The sequence below is a fragment of the Camelus ferus genome, chromosome 6 (genome assembly GCF_009834535.1).
Source record: "Camelus ferus isolate YT-003-E chromosome 6, BCGSAC_Cfer_1.0, whole genome shotgun sequence".
In the NCBI taxonomy this organism is placed as follows: Eukaryota; Metazoa; Chordata; class Mammalia; order Artiodactyla; family Camelidae; genus Camelus; species Camelus ferus.
In genome coordinates, this window is record NC_045701.1 from 1,926,428 (window position 1) to 1,939,571 (window position 13,144).

The window sequence follows — 13,144 nt, forward strand, 5'->3', positions numbered from 1 at the left end:
TGGCCCTTTGATACTAGACTAGTATTGAAAGTATCAGGATGAACTCGTGGTTTTTAAAATACAGTAAGAGCAGTTGAGAAATAAATATAGCTATGTGTATGCATGTGTTAGTGCGCACGTGTATGCACACTTCCTAGCTCTGTCCACTCAGAGGGCCTCAGAAGCACAATACTCTGATAGCAGTGGGCACACTTAGCACTGAGATCTTGGTTTCTAAATACCATTCTCCAAGAAAAGGTACCAGGGCTACTTGGAGAAGTGGTTGATCCAGGGCTGGGGCAGGAAAAGTCCAGGATGTACCTGGAGCATCTCATGGCGTCAGCAAGTGCTCAAAAAAAGAATGGGGGCATGTTGAAAGGGCACAGGAACCACCTGAGAGAGCTCCCAGTGGCTAAAGCTAGAACACCTTGATCAGCAAAGTAAATTAATACAGTATTGAGCTATAACCCATAGAATAAAAGACATGTCTGTGAATCCATACTAATTTGAATAAATAATTGAATAAATACATAACTAGGAAAGAAAGGCTGCTCCCCTTACAGAAGAATTCCAGTGAATAAATATAGATGTTCTGAGGGAACTAGAAACTCACCGTTAGCCACACAGCACAGTGATACTTGTAGGCAAGATCCACTGATGGATGGTAAAATCAGTAGGTGAAAGTTTGGGAAGAAACACATTTCCAGTCTAAAAGTATCTCTCCCCAGTTATGTATTTATTACAGAGGGGAAGATAGTGACTATATACTGGAGAAACCCAGCAGATACCCCTAGAAGTGATGAAGATTTCATCACCAGTAATCAGTCGTGTTGACGTCATCTCCCCCCGATATGACGCCCCGAAAGGGCACTCACTTCTGTGGTGTTCCTGCCAAAGGGCCATAGCCTCCACCTAATAACATGACAGCATCAGACAAACCCAAACTGAGGGATACGATACAAAGTAACTGACCAGGTATTCTGCAGAAATGTCAAAATTATGAAAGACAAGGAAAGACTTAGCAACTGTCACACACTGGAGAAGATTAAGGAGGTTTGACAGCTGAATTCTGTGTAGAATCCTGGATTGGATCCTGGAACAGAAAAAAAGGGTATTAGTGGAAAAACTGGCGACGTTTGAATGAAGTCTGTAATTTAGTTAATAGCACTGTTCCATTATTAACTTCTTGACGTTGTAATTGTACTCTGGTTACCTAAGATGTTAACGCTAAGGTGGGCGCGGGGCGGGGGGGTGGTTGGGGAAGGGCATACGGGAATGCTCTGTACTATTTGCACAGCTTTTTTTGTAAGACTGAAATTACTTGAAAATTTAAAAAAAGGCAAAACCAAGCCAACAAAAGTGAAACACTCCCTCAACTCCACATCTCCTTCCTTCTTTCTTTACTAAACTCATTTCCATTCTTTGCCTCTCATTTATTCCTCAACTGACCTCCGTCTAGCTCTTGCTCCCATTTTCCATGAAAACAGCTCACCAGCGACCACCTCCATGCCACTGAATCTAATAGATGACCTCCCGTCCTCATCTTGACCTCATGGTGGCATTCAGTGTTAGGGATCAATCTCTTTTCCAAACATTATCTTCTCTTGACTCCCCCAGCACATCTGGTGGCCTTCCTATTTCTCTGATTATTTCTTCTCTTTCTTTGGAAGGTTCCCCTCCTATCCCCAGCCTTTAAATATTGCCATTCCTCAATGTTCCGTCTGAGCTCCTCTTCCAAATCTGTATTTAAGCATGATGTGGTTCTCTCCACATCCACGGTTTAATTATCATGTATACACAGGTAAATCACAAATTTTTATCTCTAGCCCTATATACCAACTGCCAACCATGATGTGCCCATCGAACTAAAGCAGATTTATTCACCAAATGCATTTTTAACATCAAATTATCTATGTGGCTTGGTAGTAGATGCAAAGAGTTATGTTATTATCCTTGTCTTCAAGGAGCTTATGGTCTAAAAATGCAGAGAGAAGCTTTATAATGTAACGGGTAGAGCCATGGCCTTGGAGTCGTGGACAACTCATTTCAAGTAATGGCTTTAGCGCTAGGAGTGAGATGACCTTGAGTAAGTTATTTAGCCTCTGTGGGCCTTAGTTTGCCCTTCTATAAAATGGGCGTAACAAATCTTTCCTCATAATGCAGTTGCACAAAAGGAAGTGGATTGGTGTTAAGTTCAAGCACTCTGTGGTGCAGACAAAGCAGACTCTCTCTCTTACTGTGGTATGTGCTGCAGTAATGGTGGAGAGATGTCAGAATACACAGTAGCGTATGCCAGTGCCAAGGCAGCCCTATAAACACCAGGTGTGGGACGAATTCAAAGGATGGAGACCTGTGATCTGGGACCGGCAGGAAGATATCCTAGAGGTGGTCGGCCCAGAATGGAGGATGAGTAAAAATTCTGATTGGAAGCAAGACTTTGGTAAAGAGGTCACATGCTGAGGCAGACACAGTACAGGATTTGTAGTAAGAAAACAGGAATTTGGCTCTACTTCTGAACAACTGTAATTCTAGATGAGTTCCTTTTTAAGCCCAGGTTGCTTCATGTGTAAATTGTGGACAGTGATATCTGTCCTAACCACCTTACGTGGTTGTTAGTAATGGATATGAAAACATTTGTTGTACAGTAAAATTTGGTCTAAATTTCAGGCATTTATTGACTCAGTGTACCTTAGGTGGAGGGCATGGCTTTTAGAGTTGGAAGCACCTAAGTCTGACTCCAAGGTCACACTTAACTAACGTGACCTTGAGCAAGTCGCCTGAACTCTGAGCTCTGGTTTTCTCCAGCACGGACACGGTGTTGGTTATTACAGTGTCGTAAGGCCAGGACCACTGACTGCTCATTTACGGAGGGCCCGCTCGCAACCACGCGGCAGGAAGCACCGTGAGCCGTGCCGCTGGGGCACAGTCTGACCCAAGCTAGCTGCATTGCTGTAGGATTCTGTGTATTTAGCACGTACGTACATAACGTGTGGCAAATCCTTCTTTCAGATCCCATGTTAGACCTGGATATTCAAGAACTGGCCAGTCTTACCACAGGCGGAGGAGATTTGGAGAATTTTGAAAGACTGTTTTCAAAGTTAAAGGAAATGAAAGGTAATCCAATCCATTGTGTCTCCCAGGCTCCCACACTGATGCTCCTGTGTTGTATGTAATAGGAGTTAACTTTGTAACTGCTGCTGTAGCCTGTACTCTGGTCTCATCTGAGAAACTTAGCTGCTGGCGGACTGCAGCCATCCTCTGTTGGTAAAAATACCCTGGGGGACCCTTTCCTCTTTCTTCATTCTTTTTTCTCTTACTTTCCCTTCTTCTCTTGCCTTTCTCTCTCTCTTTCAGTAGTGTCATTAACATGGAATCAGTCAGATCCCTACCAGTTTCCCCACATCATTCCCATCTGGAAAATCTGGAAGACTTAAACTTCCTAACAGCTGTAATGACCACACCATAAACATATGTCTTTGAAACCCATCTCCCATCTTCTAGTGTTAGAACATCCATCCACTCCAGATGCTCCCGTGCTATTAGATGAATTTCTTAAGATATATTTTCCCCCTAGACAAGGCTGCGACGCTTCCTCACGAGCAGAGAAAGTTGCATGCAGAGAAGGTGAGAAAATCAGTCGGGTATTTATTGAGTTCCTACCAATGAAGGTCCAGTGCTGTTGGAATTATATGTCACACTTGTTCACTCCTTAGTGTCTTAGTGTGAGCTTGTCATTGGGTATTAACTTTTAGTTAATTGACTGTTTACACAGTAGTGATACAGTTGCTGCGGTCAAACCAGGATTGCCCAGTGTATGTTGAGTGACATGGAACCTTGAGACTCAGGATGTTTGCCTTCCCAGCTGTTTGGGAGGCTGGAAAACTCTTAATTACTTTGTTTTGTTCAATTTTGGGTGGTTATTACCGATGCAACACCTGTTCTTGGAGGGAAGCATGTGTGGTTTGCAGTGTCCCATTGTGTGAAGGTGGCATAATTTATTTACCCAGGTCCCTTTTGGACAGTTAAGTCATGTGCGTTTTTTGCCTCTGTAGTGAAGCTGGGCACATCCTTAACACTTACGTGTACGACTCTGATTCTGTCCTCACTATAAATTGTAGAAATGTAGGAACTGGGTCGGGACGTCTGAGGGTTTTGATATCCGTTGCCAGAGCGCTGGAGGGCAAGGTGTAGAATTTTAAGTCTTAATCAGTTCCGTGTATGACACATGAAATGAGCTGAAATACAGCTGTTGCCTGAGATTTGTTGCTTGCCTCTCTCCCCAGGTGGCCAAGGCATTCTGGATGGCAATTGGGGGAGACAGAGATGAAATTGAAGGCCTTTCATCCGATGAAGAACACTGAATTGCTCATGTTAGGGCTTGGCTGACAGGCTGACTCTGAGACCCTTCCCTGCTCAACCCAGTCATCTTTTGCTGAACATTCGGTTATCATGTTGGCCGCCTGACTTGTTTATAGGGTCCCCTTAATTCTACTTTTCAGTAGGGGTTAAGGAGAAATCTCTTCTCCCTCGGTATATTGTAGGAGAGTGTGAATGACAATAAGGAGTGAGAATTTTTCAAATACACACTTTTTTGTTTAGGAATGGCAGTCGGATGAGGCTCTAAGCCCCGTGTGATTTGCCCACGTTGAAGAGGAAGGTGCACCAGGCCAGCCCCAGTCAGTCTTTTCCGTAGCATCCCCTGCACTCACACTTGTTACTGCAGAGCCGGAGCTGGGGCCACCTTTCCTGGGTGTTCTGGATTTTCTCTTTCAAGGAACTTGCTCTGAGGTTTGATGCTTTTGCCGGGGGAAAGGGAAGAAGCTTTAGATGTGATTTGTGCTGTTGTAGAGATGGGGCCAAAGCCACTGGCCCTGACATTAGTCTCTAGCTTTTTAAAAAAAAAAAAATGCATCTGGGCATTTCATTTGAAGTTATAGTATCTGAGCTCATGCTAGAATTGTTGAGAAACCAATGTGAATTTTTAGACTATAGTAAATGATGCAAGAGGTTCCTACTCTGGTAGGGGTAAAGTAAATCCCTCTCTAGCAAGTCACTGGAGAGGGAGAGCACGTGAGAGAGGGAGAGAAACTTAAGGAACTCCCTGTGTGGGCCATTGCAACAGTATGATCGTATCCTGAGATTTTAGTGTTAGTATTACCATGAAGAAATTTTTCTTCATCCCAGAATTGTCCCCTGCTACTCGAGATGTCAGAGCTGTGTTGCCACACATTATACCCTTAAAACAAGGTGCGATTCCTCCTTTCTCTCTCAAAGCCGGAGATCACTGCCAACATAGTAACACTAAGGAGCGGGCTTGGTGGGAGAAGATGTGAGATGTTGGGCAGTGAATCCCTGAGTCCCTTGTGTCACCTCCAGGAGGCGTGGGTCAGCCCCAGGGAAACCGATCGCCAAAGGGGAGGTTTCCACAGCAAGAGTAGCAAGTACAGCAAATCAAAGGCGTCTTCCTGTTCTGGCGACACTTGGAAACGCACAACCTTAGCCTTCACTGTGGTGCTCACTGCCCTGGCTCTGAACCGGCTCCGGGCACGCGGGCCGATAACTGCTCCCGGCCTAGTGTGGACTGTCAGCCCCTGAGGTCACCAGCAGAAACCAGCTTCAGACCCCTCCGTGCAGCACCTTCTAAGCTCTGCAGAGCCTGAGACAGATGGCAGGAGGGACCAAATGCTGCAGGTCCCGGGCCAGGGAGACCGCAGGAGGGAAGGGTTCGGTGATCGGAACATTCAGGAAGAGCCATTCCAGGGCACGTTGGAGGCTCTTGCTTGATGACTTTTTTCCTTCTCCACCCCCCCCCCCCCCAGTATTCTGAAAGTCTTTGAGACTGTAGTTTACCACCATGCCATCAGTGTTTCTTTGAGGTAACTGCATTAGCCATTGGTCGGGAATGTAAGGGATGCTGGCACTGGGGTCACAAAATGAAATGTGGCATATGGTTTTCTTAAAACCTGAAAGTTTTCAGAAAATATATTAGGTACATGGTTAGAGAAAACAGACTAGAAAAAGCTGTGAACTTGATTTTGTGGATTAAATAAGGCCAGGTGATTAAAATGTGATTTATTTATAAAGTCTGCTTACGTGTATTTTTATGATTTTGTTGTTTTTCCGTAGAAGGGGTGTGTGGGGCAGGGGAGAAGCCTGCCTTCATTGGTTTAGGTATAAATAGCGAATAATATAAGAGTCTGTCAAACTCACTCTTTTAGAATCCATCATGCATGTGTGTTAATACTTACTCATGATCTTAGCTATCTGGGAACATTGGCTCCTTGTAGGGAACATGTGGGGTTAAAGCACCCAGTGGTATCTAATAAAGGCCCATTTTTTTAAAGGCCCATTTTAAGAAAACTTATTGTGAGCTAATAGTGCAATAAAAATTGCAGTCTATCCAAAGTGACCTATGGACGTGCCACCCCAGGTCCAGGTTATTATGGACTGTCCGTCTGGGATTTAAAATGAGAAACTCAGGTTTGGTTTTTTTTTTCCCTTAAATGTGCTTCTGTTTGTGTAACACAGTGTCTGACACTTAGTAGGCCCTTAATGTTGGTTTGGATTTGGATTTGATAGTTCGATGGATATGATCACAAAGTTTTAAGGTCCATGATTGTTGGAAGGTAGGGAGAGACAAGAATAAACTTTTTTTTCTGAGAAAAATCATGTGTTATGTAATAATTTTAGAGTGATGAAGACATAGATATTTTTGTAATTTTAAAATACGTTTTCCTGCCAGAATACAAGAAGATTGACAGACCCAGTTTGCTTGCTCTCTATTTATAGAACTTGGCCGCATCTAATTCAGAGAAGCTGGAGATTCAGGGAAGCTAGACTTTTTAGATGGCTGAGTAATATGGGATGTGGTTCAAGGACCACAGAGCGTGTCAGGCCATCACTGCAGACACCTTATGACACGTGACAGATGATACACAGCTGACTTTGTGTTCTCGCTGTGGGGAGGTGGGGAGAAGCATTTTTGCCGAGGCTTGTCAGATGCCCTGACCTTGGGCCGGTCTCTGAACAATGGCCGTCGAGAGAGCACGTGGAGCGCCCCTTGCCCTGCCTTGGCCCGCCGTGGAAAAACAGCCTTAGAAGAATCACTGTCTAGGGGAAAGATGAGAGCTTCTTGAACTATTCTGAGCTGGAGTGTTTGCTGATGCAAAGCTAAATTTAGCTAACATGTGTCCAGTGCGGTCAGAGGTTTGATTCATTGAACATTCTGATTGATGGCGACGGTTCCAGAGAATGCTGGATAAGTTCAGAGCAGTGAGTTAAGAGCTGCCCTTCACCCACCCCCGCCTCCCGACAAATTTTGAAACGGGACAGTTTAGCTGCAGCATTCTCTCATTAAATGCCAAATCTGTAGGTGGAGAAGGTGTGAAAAATCGGGTCACGTGGACCACCTTAGTACAGGCTTGGCTTGAAAACAACGCCCCAACAGTTACCTTTCCCATAATTTGTATGTTCATGAAAGCAGCACGCTGACTGCGCGGGGCAAAGTCCTAGTTTTGATTTGGATTCCACTTGGGGTTTAGTCCGGTAATCTCCTCCTTGCGCTGTTGGCATGTAAGTTCTTGCAGAAAAGCTCTTAGAAATTCTCAAAGTTTTCTGTTTTGGGCATTACCTGTGCCTGGTGCTAACATCACAGGTCTTGCTCTAGGTGCTTTATTCGTAGTTAAGTGTGAATTACAGTTCTTGTAGTGTGGGAAGTGTGTCTCTCGATACTGAGGTGCTTCTCAGATTTGCAGAAGGAAGAACTGAAAAGAGGTAAGAGTAACAGCGTGGGAGTGTTGCTGGGGCACTGCCGAGCCCCGTTCCAGCTCTTAATGATGGGCAGCTTCTACTTTTGTTTCCCGTTGGAGGGGTCCTGATTCAAAACCTGGACCTAATGGTTATAATTGCATCTTTGGAACACAGGTTTGGGAAGAAAAACAATTTTTTTTTCCTCCAAAACCCTTTATTATCTGTGCATATGTTGATAGGCTCAAAGTCCTTGCTCCCCACAGCTACAAATCTGGGAGGCATAAACAGGCCACGTCAAGCCTCCCTGGTTCTCTCCTATGAAGGATGTGACCAGCCACTGCCTCTCCCTGTCTCTCACCAACCAGGTGGCTCTAATGCTGCAAAACATAGGTTAGGGAAGACCTGGGGTAGGAACTTGATGGAAACAGCAGCGTAATTTAGGAGAGAAGACTCTCTTCATCTGAAGCCTAAGGACAACATGGTCTGCATCAATCGTGTCGCTCCAAGAAATTGTCAGGAAGCCATTGATGGTGTTAGAAGGCCTCAAACTTGAAGCTGAGAACAAGCACCTGTAACCTGTTGCTTTATCCAGGTGAGAGGGGAAGCGAGCACTGACTCGACGGGGACCCTTCGTGGTGCCATGCCGCGGACTCGGATAAGGATATGGGTTGGGTTCTCCGGGAGCTCAGCATCCACCTCAGGTGGGAGAAGGGGGAGAGCAGGGCGAGGCCGCAAGAGGGGAATGCTGGGCTGGATGTGAGGAGTGCTGTGCCCAGCCTCAGTTGCTCTGGGAAGGAGAGCGCGGAGCGGGTTGGGAAGGGCATAAAATGCGCCGTGGAGCGGTGGCTCTCAAAACTTGAGCCCACGTCAGAATCACCTGCAGGGCCCCGCCCCAGGTTCTTGGTGGGGGGCCTGGGGAGGTGGGGCTCTCCCTCCCCAGGTGACACTAATGCTGCTGGCCAGAGAGACACTGAGACCCATTGACTGAAGAAGTGATGCTTGAATTGAGCTATTGGGACAAGACTGGGCAGGTAGGTGGGTGGAGGCTGCAGAATTCTTAGTGGAAGTTATAGCATGAATGAAGGTTCGGAAATAAGGAAACAAGGGTTTATGTTAGGAAAACCCCAGTAGCCCACTTAGAGAAATTACTGGTAGATAAGGAGGGAGTGATGTTGAGAACCTTAACACTATGTGCCTACTCTTGAGGTAATCAAGAAGCCAAGGGGTTTAGAGCAGAAAAGACATGGAACCATAACCATTAATTCCAGGGAAGTCTGGCAGCAGTGTTAGCCAACACCAGCTGATTAGCACTGCCTGCCTGGAGAGCTGTGTTGAGAAGGATTCTGAGGCTGAGAATGGACTGAGCACTGTGATGAGTGGTTTTCGCCCTGGATAAAGAGGAAATGGTAACGTTGCCCTGTACTTGCCAGCCCTGGGAGACAAATGAGGAGACTGCTGGAATCACTGTGGTAAAAGGTAATCAGAAACTGAATGTTGGTGGTATGCCTTCAGCCACATGAAAGGACTTACGTGGGGGATGGCACAGTGGAAATGGATGGAAGAGATATTGCTAAGGTAGAATCTACTAGATGTGGGCACTAATTCACTCAATTTAGCAAAAATATGTGGTGGCGGAAAGAATACGATGTAGGAATTCTTAAGGGAACAAGAATAAGTGCGTAGACCCTGCTGTCAGGGAGCTCGGCCTGGAGGAGCAGATGGACACACAGTTGAGACTGGTGATGGAGGGAAGTGTTGAAGGCCTCCCTGGAGGGCAGGTCTGAACTGAGTGTCAAAGCATTTAGTGGAGGTTAGCCACGTGAACTGGTGGTGTTTCAGGCTGGGATGGGGGGTGTGGCCGGGGGTGTAGACTGGGGAAGGGGAGTTGCCGTCCCAAGCCGAGTCGTCACGGGGGCTGGTATGATACACAAGGAACTGCACTACACCAGGCTGGGGGGCAGGGGTGAGGCAGCAAGCTGTGAGAGCGGGTCGGGGCCAGATGGTGAGGGTCACGTGGCCCATGTGAACTGCCTTAGGGTCTGTGCTGTGGACTGGGGGGTGCCGCGCAGGTCAGGTGGGTCACTGAGGGCGGGGTGGATGGGGGCGCCGCGCAGGTCAGGTGGGTCACTGAGGGCGGGGTGGATGGTGCATCTCTGGGAGAGCAGGCTGGTGGCCAGGGGAGCAGTTAGGGAGCCATGCAGGTAGTGGTCCAGGCGCCAGAGGATGCTGGGTACAGGGTCATGAGTGTGGAGGAGCCGGACCAATGGGCTGTGGGGAGTGTGGCAGTGCTGGACGATGGCGACTTTGTGGCTGCGACTAAAGAGTCCTGACAGAAGCGGGGCTGGAGGCCAGGAGAGGGAGGTGGTTTAATAAGGCGGCAATGAACTCCCGTTTTACACTGAGTTTGAGGCACCTGTGACCCCTCCACGTACCAGCAGCTGGCAGGCTGTTGGATACGAGTCTGAGGCTGGGGATTGATGTCTGGGCTATAAATCCTGATTTGAGACTCATTAGCATTTATGTGGCTTGAAGTCATGCTGGCAGACGGGATCCCTCAGGGAGGAATGTCAGGAGTACACACAGTGGTCTGGGGACACCAGCACGGGGGGAGGAGGAGGAGGCGTGGGCCCCAGAAGAAGAGGAGATTGTGTGAGGGGGCCAGGCAGAAGCCCGATGTCACGGCCTTTCCAGAGGGAGGTCTGATCAGCAGGGGCAGCTGCACAGGGGGTGGGGGACAAGGAAAAGGAATGCATCCAGCTGCCCTGGACTTGGAGGCTGAGGAGGGGAGGCCGGGAGACCCCTGATGAACATGGGGGGCGGTCAGGAAAGGGCACTCGGCTCGAGCGAGGTGGAGGATGACTGAGTCTGGGGCGCGTAGTCGTGGATCACGTCTAACAGGCAGCTGGAAGTTAAAGTTGTGGCGCTCAAGGCACAGGTTGGGTTGGAGGCATGGATTTGAGAGTCACGCGCTGAGAAGTCGACTGGACAAAACCCTGGGGGAAGAGTCACTTAGGAAGGTAGAAGCAATGACAATGGAAGCAGGAATTTGATGTGTGGTTCGCGGAGGCCAAAGCCACAGGCTCGGAGGTGCCACTTCTGTGAAATGTGCCTCTGTCCTGGTGCGGGGAGTGTTTGGGCTCTGGTCAGGTCCTTAGCAGGCAGGCTGCTGGAGAGGTGCCCCTGCCCGCTTCCGTTCTCCTCCTCCCCCGAAACTGCTCATTTTAATCATCTTGTTTCTTAATCCACATCATCTGGGGTCAGTGTAAGATTCAGCCAAGGAGACAACTTTGATGTCTCTTTCTCCTTGGGAGCTTGGAATTTAAAATGAATTTTCACAGGAGCTAAGTGGTCTGAGCCGGAACGTGTGGAAACCTACTTCTTTAGGAATCAACATCTCCATGCCTGTGGTGAGGTGAATCTGGTGGCATCCAGTCGTTTGCCCAAGGGACAATGCTTGCAGACGACGCGGATGAACCACAAATGCTAGTGACCACGCGGAGACAGCGGCGACGGGACTGGCGCAGCGCTGAGATGTGAGGAGCCGTGAGGCTGCAGCCCTCTGCCCGCCCGACCTGGAGGCTCTGCCATCCCTGAAGGACCGCCTGGCACCGCACGTGGCCCTGGGTGAGTGAGCGAGGACCGCGGGGCAGTGGCAGAGTGGGGCCTGGCACTTCCTTGGTCCCAGAGCATTTGGGCTTGGACACACTTTTCTCAGAAGCCCCCAGGACCTGCTTAAATCTCCTCACCCAGACACGGCAGCAAGAATGAGAGCGAGCTTCTGCCACAGCAGCTTTGCAATGAAAAGTTTATTAGAAGGGCACTTACGGGGGGAGAGGAGGAGAGAGGACACAGGTCTTTAACAGTAGAGGTACAATGCTTTGACAGGGGGCTGCTCTTAAGATACAAAAGTTAGAAAAATCTAAAACACTATAAATACATACATGCTTTTTACAAAGGTATTAAAAGGCCAGGCGGGCTGAGAAGTGGAGGTAATCAGCGTCCTCCGCAGCGTCCTCCCCACCCAAGCGCACACCAGAGCGACCCCGCACCGACCAGCCCAGTCGCAAGAGCAGCAGCGAGGGTGGGCGAAGGCTTCCGGGAGGAAGGGGCTCCCTCCCTCCGTCAAGTTCTCACCGCTGGGAAGGGCGAGGGGCTTGGTTCAGTGGACCCTGCGGAAGGGCCTCCATCTGACTCCGAGCTGCCTGTGTCACATGCTGCCAGTCACCCCAGCCTGGGGGGGGGGGGAGTGGCTCTCGATGCTGAGCCAAGAAGCCACCGTGCCCTCCAGCGCCATTCAGAACTGGCTGTGCCCCCACCTCTTCCCAGCTGCTGTCCTCGGGAGGAGACTCTTCCTTCAACAAATTAAATAGTTATCTGTCTTGAATGGTTTTAAGAAATTATTACATAAATATAAAAACAACAGAATGCTCACGTGGGCATTACTTCAGCATTAAAAAAAAATCACTTGAGTTTCTCAATCCAGTTTACACAATAGGCGAGTATCTGTATGATTGATAGCTGTGTTTCTGGAAGGTTGCCTGTGTACCAAGTCATTTCCCGACTCTTCCGTCCGATTTTGATCCGTATCCTCTTGTGTCCATTTCTCTGCGTTCCCACCCACGTGAGAAGTGGCTGATACTCCTGAAAGACTTACTTGAAAGGGCTCTAGAGGGGAGTCTCTATGCCACACGAAGAAAAATGGTACAACTTGGCTGTGTTAAGTCGAAGTTTTCTTCTAGCAAAGGTGGAAGTTTGGGGAAAACTCCCACCTCTGCCACCTGAAGTCAGTCGCACAGTAAGGCAGAGGGTCCAGAACTAAACCCGCGCCCGCTCTTGCTACTAGTCACCCACTTGGCAAACAAGCACGAGCGGGCTGCAGCGCCCTGCCCCTCCCTCCTAAAGGACTCCGGAGGGTGGCCTGGTGGGAGCTCCGGCCCTGCAGACCCGCACGGAGCCTCCGAAAGGGCAGCTTGGGGCTGAGAATGAAACCAGATATCTGCCTTTTCCCCAAGCGCCTCACACACATGCTTGACATGCACACATTACTTAAAGAAAACCTCTTTCTGCGGTTTGAGTAAAAGCATTTAGCCCTGGAATATATCCAAACTCTAGGAAGCCAAAGGGAGATGGAGAAAAACAAACTAAGCACAAGATACGTGCTATACAGCTCATTGCAATACATTAACAATGATTTAAAAAAATAATCACCACGGTCAATATAAAAATACAGCACAGACAACATAAGGACAATGGAAAAGTCTGCCAGCAGCCTTGCCCTCATGTGTGTTCCTCCTAAGAGAAGAGTCCAAGCCCCCCGCTCCTGACTCTGGGCTTGTCTCAAAATGTCAGGTCTTCCGCGGCCTGCCAGGAAGGGGGCCAGCCCAGATGACGGGCCAGCACAGGCCGGTAACCCGAA

At 48.4% G+C, this 13,144-nt stretch overlaps 1 protein-coding gene across 3 annotated transcripts in view; it reads left to right on the forward strand.

Moving 5' to 3' along the window:
- Window positions 1–6,645, forward strand: part of AAGAB (alpha and gamma adaptin binding protein) — a 56,893-nt gene extending 50,248 nt beyond the window's left edge. For 2 of the 3 annotated variants that reach the window (XM_032480894.1, XM_032480895.1), the window contains exons 8-10: window positions 2,989–3,093; window positions 3,554–3,603; window positions 4,263–6,645. In XM_032480894.1, coding sequence (XP_032336785.1) covers window positions 2,989–3,093; window positions 3,554–3,603; window positions 4,263–4,340 — 233 coding nt within the window. In that variant the 3' untranslated portion in view covers window positions 4,341–6,645. The remainder of the gene's footprint in view (window positions 1–2,988; window positions 3,094–3,553; window positions 3,604–4,262) is intronic. The other variant, XM_032480896.1, reaches the window with a different exon arrangement.
- The last annotated feature ends 6,499 nt before the right edge of the window (window positions 6,646–13,144 follow it).